Below are 20,095 nucleotides of genomic sequence, written 5' to 3'. Positions count from 1 at the left end.
CTTGAGTGTCGCATAAAAGACGGTGACCACTCCCCCCCCCCCCTCTCCCTCCACCTTCCAGAAACACCTGCTATCCTTATATAAAAGTAACAGGATCTTTATCTGTCTGTCTCTACCGCTAACCACTGAACTGATATGGTTCTCATAGGTCCTATGAAAGTTCACAACTATTTTTGGGGGGTGTAACCGCCCACAAAAAAATATAACCGAACCTAAAATAACCTATAAAAAGCCAATTTAAAAATACGACAAATCGCCCCTTAAGGTGCGATGACACGAAAGGAACTATTCCCGATTTTTCTTTTTCTAAAAATAAAAATAACAAGGGAGGGGTCGAATTCAACCCATCACCACCTCAAGTGACCTTAAGGGCCTCTAAGCCTAAGGGCGTAACTGCTAGTTCAGTTCAGGTCATTGTGCAAACTTCAGAAAATGTAAAAAAAAAACATCTTGTAGAAAAACGTTTATTAGGCGAAAGAGATTCTTTTTATGTTATACTTAAAACATTGATATGGTATATTGATAATAATTAAACATAATAATAATAATACAGATTTTTTTATGATTTTTTAGATCCCAATTTCAAGCTTTTTGTAGCTTTTGATTGAATTTTGCTTTTTGATGTCTTTTTATGTTACTTTTGTGTTTAAAGTTATAGTATAATTAAGGTTTAGGTCCCTACTATAAACTAATCAAAATAAAATAAAAATTTAATAAAAATAATCATTGTCATATAAATAATAAACATCTTATTATAAAGATAAATAAAATTTGATTATAACATTTATTTCAATAAATTTTTTGCACATGTTTTTTTATCTTCTTTGGTTAAGCTATAATATGCTTTAATACAATATTTTTGTTTAGTTTAGTTCATTGATATGGAGATTAAAATGACAGGTGGTATGTCCTAAATAAATGTACAAAACGTTAGAGAGATCTCAAATTTTACAGTCAACATTTAGGCTACACATTAGTGCGCATACTTTTGTTTTTAAACCAGAGTTTTAAAAGGTTTTACTTAATTTGAAGACAAAATGTTTAGAATTTTTTTTTTGTTCACAAAGATTTTCGTTATTAACATTAAAGTTTGTTCAACATTAAGTTGTTTCAAAATCTTTAGTGACAATAACGAGCCTAATTAAAAATCATTAAATTTTGAGATAATCCATTTATGTTTACATACTGACATATGTACTGTACAATTATTTAGCACATACAACCCATCACCGCTAGGCTACTATATATTACATTTAGAAGTTATAGAATTCATGATCAGGGTGGGGACTCCTTCGCTTCTCATTGGCTGTGTACTCAATGGTTCTTCGTACCTGAAAAGTCATTTTTCAGTTCTTAAAAACACGTTTGTTCTAAACATCTAAATTTAAGTTCTAAAAATCTGACGGTCAGAGTCAGACATATAAATCAAAAACAAAAATAATTCTTATAGTATTTAACATTAATTAGAAGTCAGAACAAAAATTTTTATAAAAAAATATTTATCCAAAAACTAGTTAGCTTGGACATACGTTCGCGTTTGCAATCGATAGGACAATTTTAAATTAACTGGAGAACTATCCGCAACGGATGTACGGATTGACAAAATACCCTAATTGTAAAAAAAGTTTCAAGTAGAATTAAATAAAAAACATGACAAGTAAATAATTGTAGAGTAACAGCGGCATTCAGATTGTAAAATTTACCTTGTGATGAGCTACAGGTCCAATACACACATCTGAGGCCGTGAAGTAGGTGCACAACTATAATAGATAGATAGATATATAGATAGGTAGATAGATAGATAGATAGATAGATAGATAGATAGATAGATAGGTAGATAGATAGAAAGATAGATAGATATATAGATATATAGACAGATATATGGATAGATAGATAAGTAGAAAAATGCATTCATTATGTAATAGACCAAAATAATGATTGGTTCTGTTGTACTGGTCCTTTGGGAACTGCTAGCCTAGATAAAAAGAACAAACCCACAAATCATTGTTTATTTTTCTTTAGCAGACAAGGTTATTTTGGTATAAATGTAAAAGAGTTGCTATATAATTAGTTTTCACTTTACTTGTCTAGTGTAGTTGTAAAGAGAAACATAAAAAGTAAAGAAAAGTTATAAAAGATTGATTGTATTTCTCTTGTTGTATAGATACTGTATAGTTTGTAAGCCAGTTAATCATATCAATATTTAATGTATCTATTTATAGTACAAATAAAAAAACATGATATTAAAACCTCATTAAAAGTTTCGTGTAAACAGGCTAAATCAATTGGTTTTCCACAAAAGTATAAAAATTAAAAGTATTCAAATAATGGAACTTTCATCTTTCCGTGAAATTAGATAATACATAATAGGATAGAAATGATCATAACAAATTAATTTGCCCTTTTCTAATGGTACTTCTGACTCACTTCAATCAAAATCTAAATTTTGTAAAACAGATTTTAATTGATTCTTAAAAATACATAAATAAATACAACATCTAAATTAATGTTATAACCTAATAACGTAATAACATTTTTAAAAATTATTCAAGTAAATGAAATTTTCTGTGATAGGATTTTGGTGCTTTCTGTAAAGTGCCTAGCGAGCAAAGAATCCCCTCTCCATTTTTAAATTTTATTTTCTCTATTTCTAACCCCTGCATATTGGGAATTTTCAACATTGGGAATTTATATCAATTTATCGTCCATTGTCTTATCCTTTAAGACCCCTGGATAATATGAATTTAATGCAGGTTAATGACGCACATAAATAAATGAATTGCGTGCCTATTTTAGTTACTTATAAATAAAACAAGGATGACAACATCTGCAATAGTAAAGCTAAATAAATAAGACAATAATAGAAGAATAGCTAGCTAAGAGTGGCTTTTATATTGAAGAATTAGGAGTCATGCAAAATTTCATGCTAATCTGGCATTGATTTGCTCAAATCTAAGATGTATAAAATGAAACGTTTTTTTCACTCTTACACAATAATTGAGAAGCTACGCATGTTAGAGGTTTTTGATAAAATAGTTTTAAAACATTTCATTACTGGATTGCTTTCCTAGTAATACCAATTTCTATCAGGAATCATCAAGCAAGGTTTAAATTGATAAGACCAGAGCAGACAGACGGACGGACATACTCTTATCATAGAGTAGCTTTAATACTATTAATAAATGTATTTCAATTGTATTTATGTTGTAATGAGAAATGTCAAGTAACATTGTTGGTTATGACACTTAAATTAGTCTGCCTATAATGGATGTAGAATATGCGTGGATATTATGACAGGGGGAAAATTATCGTCAATTTAGCTTGCTAACATGAAACTCATTTATTGGTCAGTTTGTTTATACAGTAGGAGGGGAGGGGATTATATAAAGGGGCGGAGGGAGAATCGTCATTTGAGTCTGCTGTGTGTTTCATTTTATAAGAGAAAATGAAAATCTGGTGTAACATCCAAATAATAAATTCATTCTGCCTATACCTTTTACGATTTATTCATTTTTTACTATATACCGGAGAATGATATTTTAATTTTATGTAAATTCATCCTAGGATCTTAAAGGATAAGAAAATAGACAAAAATTAACGTACTTCCCCTATGATAAAGAACAAAACTACTCTTTTTTTAGATTAAGATTATTGGTTGAAAAATTAAGACACTACGAGTTTGAACCAACAAACTAAACTTTTATAAAAGTACCCAAAGTATAAAATCTGCGGGATTAAAAAACTTTGGGTACCATAATGATTTACAATGTCCCAATGTTCCTTCATTCCCTGATTGTAACCTAACTTTATTTCTAAAAATAATTTACTTACATCATCACGCAACCTCTCCACATGAAAAAATATTCGTTGTCAATATCTTGCAACGCAGCTGCTTTATTACAAAGTTTCGACTGTATGTCCGTTCGTCCGTCCAATTGCTAAAAACTGCCACTATACTTTTTTTAATGGGGGAATAACGGGAAAACCTATATAGATCACAATTAGATAATCTAAATGTTTTAATTAGTAACTTATCAAACTGTTATTACTTAAAACAAAACTGCTTTTAATATTGTCGAAATTAAAATAAAATTGCAATCCTGTTATAAATTAAATCAAACAGCTAAAAGTAAACTATTTGTCACAAAGCAAAAATTTTACAGTCAATTAATTATCTTTTTTCGACACAATAAACATGATTAATAAATTTGCACCAGACCTTCATTTTTTCAATTAATTCTTGATAAAAATATAATGTAAATATTAGACTGTTGGGCGAATAATAAAAGATATAATAAATTTATGCTTATGGATATAAACTGCAGACAACTACCTAACTTATTTTACAACTATCTTTAAAGTAGGTACACCATTAAAGTAAAAGAATAGAGGGGGGATGCCCACAGAACGGGAACTCTTTCCCGATTTTGTATTAGGTCATGGAAATCATCTAATAGCGTCGAAAATATAAACACAGCCGAAGAAATAGGTCTCCACCACCATCTATACTTTTACATTTACCCAACTTTAACATGATCAAACTATTCTTTCAAGTTGATTATCCCGTTGAAATTTAAAAGTTGGAAAAAAAGTTAGTTTAAAGTAAAATAATTAAATTCAGCTGCCCAACTCTTAAAGCTGTAAAAATGCGTAATGGGAATTATTCATGAAGCTGTTTGCAAAAATAAACTAGTTACGTCATTGTTCAAAATTTTTTGGATCAATAAAACAAGGATAATAAAAAAACAAAGTCAAAATTTTATGTTGAAAAATTATATGAAACTTTTCCAAGTTAAATCATACCTCTTTGAACTTATCTAAAAGTTTGAAGTTTATCCTTAAATAAATGTCAAAACCAACCAATATATTTTTTTCTAGTAACTTTGGCAAAGTCAGGAAAAAAAGGATTGTGAGAAACATAAATTTTTCAACAATTCTTGTAATGCTGTTGTCATATTAAATGAAATGAAATCCACAAAAAAAGTTAAGAAGTTAGTATGACAGTTATGGTTACCTTCATTTCATGTCATATAGTCGACGTAATGGATGACAACGGCATGTTAATTATGACCACATATACTTTAAAAATATATCAAACCTCTGATCCCTTTTCCCTGACTACAAAATTGCACTTGAAGATCAACTTAAGAAAATTGCATTTTTTTGAATGGTGAATAAGTTGGAATTTCCACTGTTAAGTACCTACTGCAGCTATTACGTCATAAATTGGAAGAGAGGGGACATTGGACTGTTAGTTACACTGGTACCCAAACACGTTATCTCATTTGTTGGTTTAAAAACTTTGTTAAGTTTAAAAATTGGTTGATTCAAACTTTATAATCAATAATTTCAACATACAAAGTGGTATTTATGTATTATGTGGATGTACATACTTTTATCGTTCATTGTTCTATCCCTTAAGAACTCTTGAAATAAGACAAGAATAGTTATTTCTCGCATCGTATTATAAACAGCTTTCCGCGGATATAGAATGTACAATTATAAGATTAAAACTAGTTTTTTTAGCCCCGAGGTGCCGAAGGCACCGGCTTAAAGACTGGTTTTAATCTTATAATTGTACATTTTTATATTCGTAGAAAGCTGGATATAATAAGATGCTAGACATTGTTTTTTCGTATGGATGAGAACCGGTTCCTATCCACCGGATTCGAATAAATACGAAAAATGTTATAACACAACCCAATCTGAAATTATTGGATATTTCGATTTTAATGCAAGAATAGAAAATTTAAATAATGTATGTACATTTTTATACATATATATCTTATAAATTTATTCATTTTTATTCCATTTAAAATTGGTTTAAATCTTTTTTTTAACATATGACTAATCCCTTTTAATCTTACTTAAACGATTCAAATGAATAGAAATTCCTTTAAACAGTTCTGAATATTTCTTATGGAATTTACGATTTAAATTATGTTTAAGGAATTGAATTACCTAATTTTTTGATGATAAAAAAGTAATGAAATTAATGTACTAGTTTCTATGTAAAAAAAGACTATTGACTTCTGATTGTTTTGATAACGAATGAATACTAGATTCAACCTGTTTAAATAATCGATTTCTTAACTGCTCCTTCTTGGAAAACATAATTTTTTTACTTCATTTTTATATTACCCCGTTCAAAAATCACAATAGTTTTTTTGAATATGCTTCCCAAACTTAACCTTAAAATCTTTTTTTTACCCCCACCCCCACCCCTTATTTTTAATTTCAAATATAAGTCGGGGTCTTTTTTTGTGGTGGACAAGGAATTTTGAGGGAAGTTGGAAGATATTTTTATTAAGATGCGTGTAGTTTTTTAGAATTTGGACCTAAGTATTCATGGAGTAGGACTAGACACTTTTGTATGCTAGCCACCAGGGCCAGCTCAAGTACAAGTACTTAACCCGCTGTCTCAAGAGAGATACTCAGATAATATAGAGATGAAAGTTGAAGCTAATGGAATGTTACCTTTTTGGGCTGCATTTTCTGTCTTCTCTGGAGCCTGCAGCACAGACCCAGGTGGATGTTACAATCATCACTGGTACCACACTCATCACCTGAATAAATCATATGATTACTGGAGCCTGCAGCATAGACCCAAGTAGTTGTTACAATCATCACTGGTACTACACTCATCACCTGAATAAATCATATGATTACTGGAGCCTGCAGCCAAGACCCAGGTGGATGTTACAATCATCACTGGTACCACACTTATCACCTGAATAAATCAAATGAATCCTCTTCTTGGAAAGTTCCTTTATAAAAGAATATGCTTCAGTTTTAATAATGAGTTCATTTACAAAATATTTTTAGTCAAAAAATATCTTAAATCATAAATTATGGAACAATTCTTTCAAAACAGCTTCAAACAGCTAAGAAAATTATTAATAGGATTACCAAAAATAACAGGTTTTAAAAAAAAATTTGAAAAATGTTCAATGTTTATCCGATTCACGTCTTATTCCTTTACAATATGACGTCAATCGGGGTAGTTCGGCTTAGTGTATTAATAGTTGTACATTTTTTTGAAGACACTATAGGCTGTTTTCCAAAAATATGTACTTTTCTAAAAATAATCATTATAAACCTTTGTGTATACAATTTATAATTCCCAAGGAACATTTATCTTAATTTTACTTTATATTGAAATTAATGCTTTTTTCTCTCCATACGTATTTTTAACCTGGAATATATAGATAGTTTGATGGCAAATAATATAAACTTCCAAATATGAAAAATCAAATATGTTGCTAAACACAAAAATGCTATAATCTGAAAATTAAATGAAAAAAGTTCTTTTTATGTTTAATCAAATAAATGTACAAAAAGATACTATTATTTTTAAAAATGTACTTTTAAAGAAGAAATAACAAAGTGTATACAAGTTATTTCCATTTTTTTTCTGAGCTTAACTTAGAAAGTAACATGTAAAGTTTGGGAAAAAAACATAAAAAGTTTTTCAATCATAAAAAATAACAAGGAATGTGATAAACAAGAGAGACTATGTTTAATGTTTATCTAATTTTTTTAATAGAAAATATGCTTTGACTAGCTTCTTAGCTTTTAGGAGCTCTGTATTTGATTGAGTACGAAAAGTAGGAAAATAACCTAAAATCAAACTTAGATATAAAAATTAAATAGCCTAATACCATACAGTGACCTGTAAGAAGCTTCCTTAAAATGAAGAAATCTTAGGCTACAGACAAAAAAAAACCTTACTACTTTATATGATAGGATAAACTATTCTCACTGCAAACACATTACAATTGTAGAAAATCTTTGCTTCTAAAAATGTTACAAAACACATTCTAAACGAAAGAATGAAACGAAAACGAGAAAAATAAGTTTGCTATAATGAGGGTAATGAGATTATTTTTGCAGCTTTTGTCGCAAAAATGAAAAAGGGGAACATAATAAAAAGCTTGTGTTTTAGGAAAATTATTAGATTATAAAAAGAAGCGGGATCTTAAATTATTATTGGATTACACTGAAAAAGAGATAATAACTTTTTATACCAATTAGGACAGATACAATTAGTTTTTTTTATCGCAGCGTATAATAAACAGCTTTCCGCGGATATGAAACACTATAAGAATAAAACCAGTTTTGTTAGCGTTGAAGATGTGAAGGCCTGGGTTAAATTTATTATGTGATTTTTATTTTAACATTCGTGGGAAATTGTCTGCATGCTATACATTTTTTAGTATGACTGAGAACAAGTTCTCATCCAGGAAAATGTTTTACTACATCATCAATGAAAAAGGTGAATTATTACGCCCAATTATGCAAAGAATTTAAAATTTTATGTAATAAATTTTGAGTCATACAACAGTACTTTCAGAAAAAGTACAATATCAACCAAAAACAAATTAAAGAAGAAAAGAAAATGGCTGCCAAAAATCTGAAGAAACTTACCAAATCTGCCAGTACCGGGAGTCTGTTCAGCGCACATCATACGGCCGCTCTCCGCCTCAAGACAGACAAAACCGGTTTCGCAGTCGCTGTTCCTCACGCAGCTCTCGCCGTACTTCTTGCCGTACAAGGGCATACAGGTTCCAACAGCTAAAATTAATTATTTACAGAACTTGACTATCGCACTATGACTATTGTAATCAAATAATTTTGATTTTTGAAGAAGAAAAAATAAGTTTTATCTTTATTTATGCTTGATTTAGGGGTAAGATTGAAGTAAAAGGAACCCCGCAGGGTAAGATCTTACCCTTGATGTCCATATCAATGCAGACCGAGCCCTCGCAGCAGTGCTCGTTACTGGTACATTTCTTCTCGTAACAAGGATCTTCCTCAACTCCAATCTAAATATGTTCATTGAGATCTCAAACACGTCCTCAATTTTTTTTTCAAGTTTTGGCCCAAAATGCAGTGTACATTCCAAAATAGTTCTTAATTCTGATATGTCAATAGAATGCCAGCAATTTGCCAACAAAGACCTTGGCATATAACCCGCGTATTAAACCCGCAGTTAAGACCTATATACAAAAATTGTGTAATTAAATTGTTGGTTTTCCCTAAGTTGCAAAATTTACCTAATTGAATGAAATAATATATTTACAAATTATTTTTTAATTTATGATTTATAAAAAGCATGTAATTTTATTAATTATTAATTTATTTAATGATACTTTTGCAAATTGATTCATGATTGCAAGAAAGTAGGAAATACCATTTAATTGTAAAATCTATACAGTTTTATAAATGCATTAATAACCCTATTAAAAAGTTTGTACAGTTACTTTTATGTCGATAATATGTCAGTTATTGCTACTATTATATATCTTAAAAATTGCATATCAATAGAATAACTGTTTTGAAAGGGAAGAAATTTTTCTTTTTTCCTAAATAACTATCATGAGCAAAATTCAAGAGCAATTATATTATATTAATTATTATAAGTGGTTTACCTGTCCAGATGCGCCATCAACAGTCCTGGCCAAGACTTTGGGTTCCTGAATATAACAACAAATTATATCTTACGGGTAAATAAGATTGCTTGAGCTTCATCCACTTTTTTACTTAAAACTTTAATATAATTCAAATGTAATGCTTTATGTAGACTCTGGGTTTTAGAAAATGAAAAAAGTTTATTGTTTGTAAAAACTTCAACAAATATGTCTCATAAAATATTGACGCTAACAATTTTCTAACATTTCATCAAAATAATAGATTTCACAAATTTTAGTGAGGTAAATATATTTATAGTGGTATATACAGAGCGAATATAAATGAGTATGAGAGTTAAGTCCATATTGCTACAATGTAGAAATAACTTATATGATTTTAGTTTGGTTGATAAGTTTATGCAAGCTTAAATTCTATTTTAGAAGTTATTTGCAAGATACAAGATATGTTTTTTATATATGTTATACAAGATAAAGTTCTAATGCAAATAGGTTTACTTTTTGCATATATTTGTGTGGTGAATAATTGTTTAAATTTTTATTTTATTTACCTCGACTACATGTTTTGAGTCAGTGTAGAGATTATAATAGCTACCAGTCTTGTGCTCCTCAGGAACCAGCATAGGGTTTACTCTAGATACAAATAATCATTTAATTTTATAGGACAGGCTTTCATAAATGAAATATCATTACCAAGAATAGTTACCATGAACAGCACTATTCAAGTTACCTTTGCATTAAAGTTTTGAATATTACTTTTTTTAAAACCAGATGATGGTAAACTAATAATATTATATTCAGGTACAATCCTTGAAGCACACAATTAGAAAATAAAACACCCTCTTTTAAATCCAGGGAAATTGTTAGATATTCCTATATTTTTTCTAGGTCAGATTGTTATATAAATATTATTATTATTTGGATGAGTTATCATATCAATTAGATCAATTTATTTGCTTATTATGAGATTAATTATGATTACAACTTATGATAAATCTTAACACAAAAAAAAACAGAGAAAGAATGAATATTAATATATAATGTGCGTCTTTTTTTTTAATATTTGAAATTTCTATCTTTGAATAGAAGGATTTCTTAGAAATTAGATCTTTTCAAACGGATTAATGTCCAAAACAAAATATCTTATTCAGCATTTGAGGAATTAAAGAAATAATCTAACAAATAAAATTCTAATAAAAAGTATTTTCTTTAGAAATTTGATGACTCAAATTCTTTATATAAAAAAGAAAAATATTTGATCAGCAAGAATAATCAATGACTGATATTTTCAATAACCAAAACTACTCTATAATTCCTTTGTTCACAAGCTTTTGTTTTGATGGTAAAGATAGGCTTCCATAAATAATGGGTCTCTGATCAATTATTATGCTTTGCTAGAAGTTAGAATTTTATGAAAAAAACTGTGAGCTTCTTAGATTTGATGTTGAACGCCCCCCCCCCCCCCCCCTTCCTGTTTTTCTATCTCATTTTCTGTGTGTGGAAGATAAAGAGCCCAAAATGCTTGACTTTTTAAGTGTGGGTATGACACATAACTGAGAGTTGGAATTTTTTGAAAAGTTTGGCAAGGGGCCCGACTGTTAAGGGTTAATGAAAATTTCCTGGTCACAAAATTTTTTTTGCTTAATTAACAATGAGCCTAATAGGAAAATAACTTCTTGCTTTTTTGAAAGCATGGCTAAAATAATCAAATAAATATAAGATATTTGCTTTTATTACAGCTTCAATAATTGAAAGGATTATTAGCTAACAAAGTGAGGGAAACAAAAGAAATAAGCCAACATTTAACTGAAAAATATAACTTTTTTTTTCATTGAAAGAAAGAGGCCAAAAGCACATAGTTCTGTTCAAAATAAGGTAGAGGCCTTAAGGTTAAGACCTTTATTAAACACGTTCATAAAAAATCTATGAAAGTATTTATACATTGAAAACAACCCCGTTTCAAAAATTTTATATTGTTATTCTCACTCTTTAGAATCAATTATTGGTTTAACCAATTCAACTCAGAACAAATCATAAGTTCTCTTTTGTTCTACCAAAATTCAAATGTTGCCTTGATTAGATATTGTATATGTAAACAGTATGTTTTATAAGATATCTCGGTATACATTGCACAATTGAATATTGTTGTACTAACTAAAACGAGCTAGACATTCTAATGGTAGATAGTGTATTTCCCTGGGGGTTATCTATACTTAACTCCAATTATGTAAGGCAAATATATATTTTTACAAGAATAGAAAGGTGTTTTAGATATAAAAAAAAATACAAAAGAGAAGATATAGATTTAAAATCTCATTAATTGTAAATTATAGAAATTTAATCTATTTTAAAGATATTTTGTTAGATTGGTAACTTATTCTTCCTTTAATACATGTCCTTTACTTTATATATTGAAGAAACAAATTGTTGTTAAACATGAGATAAACTGGTTTTTACAGGATTTAATCCTTCTTTCAAATAATTTCAGCCAATAAAAGTTGTTTCTTTTAGAACACTATTGGAAGATTAAGAAATATATTTTCTATTTACAAGGCAAGTCTTTCTGTCTGCTAAAGTTTTGGTATATTAGACCATTTTTTGCGTGGTGATTCCTATGAAGATTTAGCAAAATATTTATCGATTAAGATAAATGACATTATGACTTTTCCTGTAATTCTTTTATTTCATAGTTATCAATTTTATAACAATCCAATATTACGTTCAATTTTACTTAACCTTATTTTTACATAATGACAAAACAAACAGAATTTGCTCGAAAGCAAAAAGTATTAACCCAAACATATTCATTCATATGTATGATATATTGTATAGAGTTCGATACTTAAAAACATATTTCTAGATGTAGAGGGACAAAGTGACTTAACAATAAGCCATGTAACGTCATAAAAATGAGGGAGATGATAGGAAAAGTGGGAAAGGACACCACTAAAAAAGAGATGGATAATCCAGGGGCGTCCAAGCTTTTTTTTTGGGTGGGGTAAACACCCCCAAGGTAGAGGTAATTTTTTTTGGGGGGGGGTATTGTTCACAAAATTTTGGGGGTGCCAAATGGCCCATTACCCCCCCCCCCCTTGGACGCCTATGGGATAATCCCTTATTTCTATGACGTCACAGGGCTGATTTTTTAGTCACTTCTTCCCTCTACTTTCTAGAGTCTTTTTAAAAAGTAATTTTTAACAAACAAATGATATTCAGGACTTTCGTAATTTTGTCCAGTAATCTAAGTATAGCTAAAATGATGAAATAAAAAGTATCGTTTTTTAGTAAAGAAATAAATGAATGAGACTATTTAAAGATCGGACTTTGGATAAACTAACCAATAATGTATGTAATGTGTATAAAGAAGTGTAAACACATGTAAAACAAATATAATTATATTTTGAAATAACGCATCATTCATTTAGTTTGCAACTATTTTAGTTTCAGATCAAATATAAAATTTAAATGAAAGACAAAAAACGCACTGAAAATTTTTTTAACAAATTTTGATTTGTTTTTTTTTTCGCTCTAAAAGTTCTAATTGTGCTCTAAACGTTTTAAATTTGATAATAGAAAAATGATGGTCAAGGTATGTATTAGAGACTTACGAACATGAACCTAATATTTTGAAGCTGCGCTCCTAAAATACCTAAACCATTACCACAACTATTCACAGGAATCCAAAATAAATATTGACTCACTTTTTATTAAAACACGCTCTGTACATACATAGATGCGAAAAAAGTTTCAATAATATTTTTTTTCGTAAAATTATATGACTTTTATTGATTGAAAACAAAAAAATCTTTGAAAACTTATTTTTTGCATAGAAAATAGGTTTAAAAATTTTAATTTAAAGGTTTTTATCGAATCATTCAAGCAAATAATACTTATATTTTTGCTTAACTTAGATGGAACTGTAAAAAAGTATTAAAATGACATGAAAACCAAATTAAAAACCCAAATTAACTTTAACTTTACAACATAAAATCATAAAGTAAACATAATAATTGTATAGAAAAATAATTGCGTGCATATAAATGATTTATTTCTTTGTACTTTACACTGAAAATCGATTTAAACTTAGCATGATAAGGCCTATAACAGTTTGATACAATTTGCAAATTGTAGGAACTCTATTATCATTACTATATAGACTGAATGGCAATTTAAAACTGGTTGATTTAAAACGATAATAGCAGTGTACATTTTTAGTAGCAGTAAAAAATGTTTGGGAATTGTCAAAAGCTTTGTCAAGGTCTAATTAACATTATTGTATTATCTGCCAATCTATAGCAACCTTTTAAAATATAAATCCTATATTTCTTAAAACTAAAATCTAGTTATCTTCATATGTAAGTCTTTCTATCTTTAATATCTTTTAAAAATCAATATAAAAACATTAAAAAAACACAAATTGGATAGGTTATAGGAAACAATAACTGGTTTTAACATAATAAATAAATTAGTAATTAGACACTATGAAATATTAAAGAAAAAAATTGTCTACCTGTTGAAAACGGCTCCCCATCCCCTCACTGAGCTAACAGCGGTCAGAACAAATACCAACAGTTTCATTAGTGACTTTTTGTAGGTTTTTTTTACTGTAAATATGTGTGTAGTTAATACTCTACAGAATACTTTCTGCTTGTAGAAAATCTATAAATAAAGAGCGTTTGTGTGTGTGTATGTAAGTGAGACTTGGGGTGTGCTGACTCTACAGAGGTTGAACACCTTCTGCTGTCATGAGTTATGAGTGCACCATAGTCAACATACGGACCCCACAACCCCTTCCTCTATCCGGGCCCTGCCTTCTGGCTTAGCAGCCTTCTTTGTCATTCCAGAAAGGGGCGGCTCCTAAGGAGGACATTTTTGTAGATTTTTACCATTTTAAGCCTTAACTCTTTCATCAAAGTCTAATTTCTTAAATAAAAAAAAATAAATCTACAAAACTCTAGTCAGCCTCCATCCCATGGGTCATGAAGTTGCCAGCCTCTTCGTTTTTTGAGGTCGAACCATAAAAGATGATGAGAGAAATAGAGAAATACACATAGAGAGAGAGAGAGAGAGAGGAAGAGATAGAGAGGAAGAGATAGAGAGAGGAAGAGAGAGAGAGAGAGGGAGAGAGAGAGAGAGAGAGAGAGAGAGAGAGAAAGAAAGAAAGAGAGGAGAGAGTGAGAGTGAGAGAGGGAGAAAGAGATAGTGAAAGGGAAAAAAGAAAAATAGAGAAGATAGAGAGAGAGAGAGAAAGAGTAAGCGAGAGAAAATTAAAGAAAATGAAAAAGAAATAAGAGGAGATAGAGATATAAAGAGAGAAAATGAGAGAGTCAAAGGGGAGAATAAAAATGATAAAAATAGAGAAATACAGCTAGAAAGAGAAACATAGAAAATAGAAATAGTTAGAAAGGATGTACAGGATTCCAAAAAGATAAGGTGAGTTGGATGCATAGAATAGAAGGGGGCTAAAAAAGAAAAAATACTAAAGAACGGAGGAGAGAAAGAGAGAGGGAAATAAGAGTAATATAAAAAAGAGAGAGAATGAGATTTATTAGCAGAGAAAAACGATAAGGATGTGAAAAAAGGATTAATATTATCAAAAAGTCAAAAAGAAAGAAATTTAGAAAGATAAAGATGTTAATAAAGAGAATAAAGAAATATCAAGATAGAGAATGAGATAAAGTTAGAGAGGGATGGAAGGTTAGAAAAAAAGAGAGAAAGAAAATAGGGATACTGTAAAACACAAAAATAGAGATAGATAGATAGAGAGAGAGAGAGAGAGAGAGAGAGAGAGAGAGAGAGAGAGAGAGAGAGAGAGAGAGAGAGAGAGAGAGAAGAGAGAGAGAAAGCTATAAAAAAAATTAAATATATTATAACAAGCTTTTTGTTTAATGTCAATACTAAACATATTTATAAAAATAAAGGAGCTCCAAAGAAGTTCTGGTTGGTTTTAGCTCAATTTTCTCTGATACCTCACCCATAATAATCTAAGAATCCCTATGTCACCGAAAAAATTCTTATTTAGAGGGTAAATTTTATAATCTTTTTTTAAATTTGTGGGTGTCCTAATCTTGAAGGGGAGTAAAGGATTAAACACCCCTTAGATAATAAGGTAATAGAAAAGAGATAGAGAAAGAGAGGAATGGAGAAATAGAGAGATTAATGGAGAGAAGAAAAAAAGAAAGGGGACGTTCAGAAAGAGAGAAAGAAAGAGAAAAATAGGACAAAGAAAGAAATACGAGAGAGAGTGAGAGTAAGAGAGAGGGAGAGAGAGAGAGAAAGAAGAGACATAGAAAAATAAACATAGAGAGGGGAATGTCAAAAAGGGAAAGAAAAGTGGCCCAAAGGGGCCTCATGGTGCCAATTGATTTTTCTCCTCATGAGCAACAGATTTTAGGCACTTCAATTCAGATAAAGCAAGAGCTTTACAATAAATGCGTAGCTATTCATATATAAAATTGTAGAGTTAAAACAAAGTATTTATTTTTAAGATTCTGCTGAATATTTGTAAAAAAAAACATATTTCATTTATTATAAGACTTTGCATGGTTAACGTAAGGCCTGGTAGGGATTTAGTGTTATTCTTTAATAAGATAACAATAGAGCTTGAAGTCAGGATAACTCCAATTTAGATGTCATATCAAAGTTAAAAAAAGACTCTGAGCCCTGTCTCTGAGGTTGCGAGGCCATACATACAGTAGAGGATGGTTCGTGCTTACTTATTTTTTCAAACTTGTTGCAGTCATCTTCTGGAAAGCTAGCTTAAATTCTTTATTTCAATAGTAATACTTTTTGAAATCCCTTTTGGGGTTTTCATCGTATTTTATTGGTTGTTGAAAAATACTATTCATTAAATTATATGGGTACTCTAACATGTATCTATTTATATAATTTATTTATACCAAAATTACTTAATCAATTTTGTTTTTTCAAAATAATATAATGAGCTTTATAAGGGTTAAATTATAATTTAGACGGACCTATGATAGTAGACATACTTATCTACATCGTTTTAATTCTGTTAGTAAATATAACTAATATTCCCTTTCTGTAAAAAAAAATTCTCGGAGCCAGCTAAGCAACCAGAAATTAACATTTGTGCAACAAAAAATGCGGGGGAAATATTGAGGTAGAGAGCCGGAGAAAGTTGCTCCGATGGTTCTGTTCACGAGACCTGGATCAGCTGACATAGGATAGAGATAGTAACTCAAGACTAGATAAGTGAATTTATTGTGTTTTTACAATATTTTAGGCAATAAGTGCTTAAACGAACTATAAACATTATTAGATTAACGTGTTTTTGGAAATCTATTTTATTCTTTATTTATTAACCTGTAAGTTTTGAAAAAATACTATTATTTTATATAGGAACCTAGTTTTAATACTTTTCTATTAATCTATTGTTTAAAAATAAAATGCTTATTTCTAGCTAAAACCAAAAAAAGCGAGGAAAAACTTAACTTTTTCTAGTCAGTTTTTTGATAATAAATGAAAAATCTTAATTTATTACCTTATGCATATAAATTAAAAAGATACAAGATATCTAAAGTACATCAGCATTATGGATATAGAATATACGTGAATGTTAATATATCGTTGCAATAATTGACATCACCTATTGGTCAGTTCGTTCATTCGTTAGGGTTATATTGGGAAGATTTTAGCTATAAATAAGTTTGACTTTATTAGATTACATGATAATCTGGTGTAAGATCCAAGTAATGATAATTGATTATAAGCATTCACAAGAAAAGTAAATAAAACATAGAGACAGTATTTTAGATTTTACATAATATTAAAGAGAAATATATGTTTTACTTTTAACATACCTTATTTTTTTCAGAAAGTTATGATGTTGATTGGTTTATGATATTGATAATAATTGTTATATATTGATAAACAAAAACTTATTACTATATTGTTTTAAGCATCGATATCAGGAAAGAGTGATTAGATAATACATCCTATTATCCTAATATTAAAGAAGAATGTCTGTTTGTTTGTGTCTGTCTGTCTGTACCAAAATCTCGCTAACCGCTAAACTGATATGGTTCTCCTTTACAATGTAGCAGCTTCTCATAGGTCCGGGGTGTATAACTATATTAGGGTATGTAACAAGGTTACCACCAATCCCCCACACCTCAAATGCCCTCTAGGGACGTAGTCGCTAGTTATATGTTTAAAGCAGAATGGCTTTTTTGTTTGACGCTTAAGCTTTTAATAACTACAGAGCAGAGTTCTTCTTTTTAGGAAAGCTTTGGATAGATCCCTGGATGGTTTTAGATTTAAACCTTGGATAGTTTTAGAACTTTTTCGGCCTTTGACGGCCATTGTCCTATCTCTCTAGATCCCTTGGTTTCTAAAATGTTACTGGCCATTACAATTTACAGTCCAATGTTTTCTCCCTCTATTATTGTATATACTCACTCTATGTATCTCCTGATAGGATGGGAGACTTTATGACTGGAGGAACAGGCGCAGCCCTATTCGAGGAAGGAGCCACCGCTCAACCAAAGCCAAAATTAAATCAACAGGTAGCTTAAAATAAGGATGATATAAGATGCGTTCTACTGATTTTTTTTAACGCCCCTCTTAAGTTTAACTTTTTTATTCTCACACAGACCTAAGCTTTATTAGGTGCGTGTATAAGGGTTGTGCAGACCCTTACTAAAGAGGGTTTAGAGGGATGTACTACTCTTTTCTGCACGCCTTTGATAAAGAAAAAAATCAATTTAAAACGGACATTCAGACTTTCTAATTATGATTGCAGACAGTTGGTTAAGTTTCCAGATTATAATATTCTGTTTCAGGAGGCCACTTGCAAGGAATCGACGATTCTAACAGCAATCTATACTTATAAATATTTAGAACTTGGGAGATGATTATGTACCCCCAGTAGGATTACTAGAATATATACCAGATACTAATATATGGATACTATGTTTAGAACTTGGAAGATGATTATGTACCCCCAGTAGGATTACTAGAATATATACCAGATACTAATATATATGGATACTATGTTTAGAACTTGGGAGATGATTATGTACCCCCAGTAGGATTACTAGAATATATACCAGATACTAATATATATGGATACTATGTTTAGAACTTGGAAGATGATTATGTACCACCAGTAGGATTACCAGAATATATACCAGATACTAATATATGGATACTATGTTTAGAACTTGGGAGATGATTATGTACCACCAGTAGGATTACCAGAATAAAAACCAGATACTAAGATATGGATACTATGTTTAGAACTTGGGAGATGATTATGTACCACCAGTAGGATTACCAGAATATATACCAGATACTAATATATATGGATACTATGTTTAGAACTTGGGAGATGATTATGTACCACCAGTAGGATTACCAGAATAAAAACCAGATACTAAGATATGGATACTATGTTTAGAACTTGGGAGATGATTATGTACCACCAGTAGGATTACCAGAATGGAAGCAGCCAAGCTTTGATGATGATGACCAAGTGAGACAGACAAGTGTACTACAAGATGTAAGTTTTATTGGTTCTTTCCCCGTAAGTGCATATGGAGCACAGACCCTACCCCTTTTCCATTTTTAGAGTTAATTAAAAATAAGGGGTGAGTGTAGTTTTTCCCTACGGATACCCAACCCTGCTTTAAAAAAAAACTTTTATTTTACCGGATAAATAAACAAACAAAAACTAACTCCTCCATCTTATTTTTAAATTATTTTAAAATAAGAGGGGGTTCTAGGCACATAAAGGAAACTGCCGTTTTAGTAACACATTTAGGGTCCTGGCTTTGTAACAGCCCCAAAATTTGAGCTCCCCCTGTTTCATGTTATTGTGAATAAGGATTAGTAGAACGTTTATGTTTTTTGGGTAATTTAGATTTTCAAACAAAAAAAATGCTTTTTATTAATCTAAAACTATTTGTTTGACTTTGCTAGATTAAAATTTTTGTTGAAAGAATTACATTTTTTTAAAGCCAATCTATTAATTAACTTGTTTTCTTGATTTAGGGTATAGGCAACAAGTTTATCTTTATAAAGAGTGAGTTAAAAGTAGCGAAGGCATTCTACTTCTTCTTCTTCGGTGCCTTTGGTTCTCTCTTCCCTTTGATGGCTGTATACTTCAAGGTAATTATCCTTATATGTATATATAAGTAACAGGATGTTCGTCTGTCTGTCTGTGTGTAGCAAAGAATCTTGCCAACCTCTGAACCAATATGGTTCTTCTTTACACGAAAGCTTTGTAGGTAGCTGAAAGATTTATAACTCGTTTTGGAGAGGGAACCTGAACCATCCAAAGAGAAATCGTCCCAAGAAAAAAATAACCCCCCCCCCTTAAATTTTGTTTTCTAAAGTAATAGAAGGTGTGTCTGTCTGTTTGTTGTTTTGGATCTAAAAGTTTAAGAAAAGCTTTGTAATGATCATTAGGCCTCCTGCATTTGCAGCAATTTCACAACAAATGAATGTTTGCTAAGACACCTAAATAATCAGCTGTTTCAATGAAATTTAAAAAAAAATGCCACTCTATCAATATTTAAGCAATTTTTTCCCTCTGGTTTTATTCTTGTTTTGCTTTAGCATATAAAACTCATATTAAAATTGCAGAATGATCAGCAGTTTACAAGATTTTACTGAACATAAATACAGACAAACATCATAAT

At 30.1% G+C, this 20,095-nt stretch overlaps 2 protein-coding genes across 3 annotated transcripts in view; one reads left to right on the top strand and one right to left on the bottom strand.

Annotated features, from left to right (window-relative positions):
- Positions 1-450: 450 nt before the first annotated feature.
- spab (space blanket) lies at positions 451-14,236 on the bottom strand. 2 transcript variants are annotated; one of them, XM_080174053.1, is made up of 8 exons: positions 13,939-14,236; positions 9,980-10,061; positions 9,432-9,476; positions 8,732-8,825; positions 8,428-8,574; positions 6,478-6,566; positions 1,704-1,760; positions 451-1,331 (listed from the first exon to the last, which is right to left on the bottom strand). In XM_080174053.1, exons 1-8 carry the CDS (start codon positions 14,004-14,006, stop codon positions 1,254-1,256), a joined length of 660 nt encoding a protein of 219 aa, XP_080030179.1. In that variant the 5' UTR covers positions 14,007-14,236; the 3' UTR covers positions 451-1,253. The 2 variants fall into 2 exon arrangements, with proteins under 2 accessions (XP_080030179.1, XP_080030180.1); XM_080174054.1 differs by having other exon boundaries at positions 451-1,323; positions 13,939-14,223.
- A 3,030-nt stretch (positions 14,237-17,266) lies between these two features.
- The window catches only part of jef (major facilitator superfamily domain-containing protein 6 jef), a 39,347-nt gene continuing 36,518 nt past the window's right edge, over positions 17,267-20,095 (top strand). Inside the window, exons 1-4 of the mRNA XM_080174052.1 lie at positions 17,267-17,367; positions 17,874-17,959; positions 18,853-18,954; positions 19,446-19,562. Coding sequence (XP_080030178.1) covers position 17,367; positions 17,874-17,959; positions 18,853-18,954; positions 19,446-19,562 — 306 coding nt within the window. The 5' untranslated portion in view covers positions 17,267-17,366. The remainder of the gene's footprint in view (positions 17,368-17,873; positions 17,960-18,852; positions 18,955-19,445; positions 19,563-20,095) is intronic.

Source organism: Acartia tonsa, chromosome 10 (genome assembly GCF_053477335.1).
Source record: "Acartia tonsa isolate MP-2025a chromosome 10, ASM5347733v1, whole genome shotgun sequence".
Classification (NCBI taxonomy): domain Eukaryota; kingdom Metazoa; phylum Arthropoda; class Copepoda; order Calanoida; family Acartiidae; genus Acartia; species Acartia tonsa.
The sequence above is the reverse complement of the archived record's forward strand: the minus strand, read 5'-3'. Positions and strand labels throughout refer to the sequence as shown.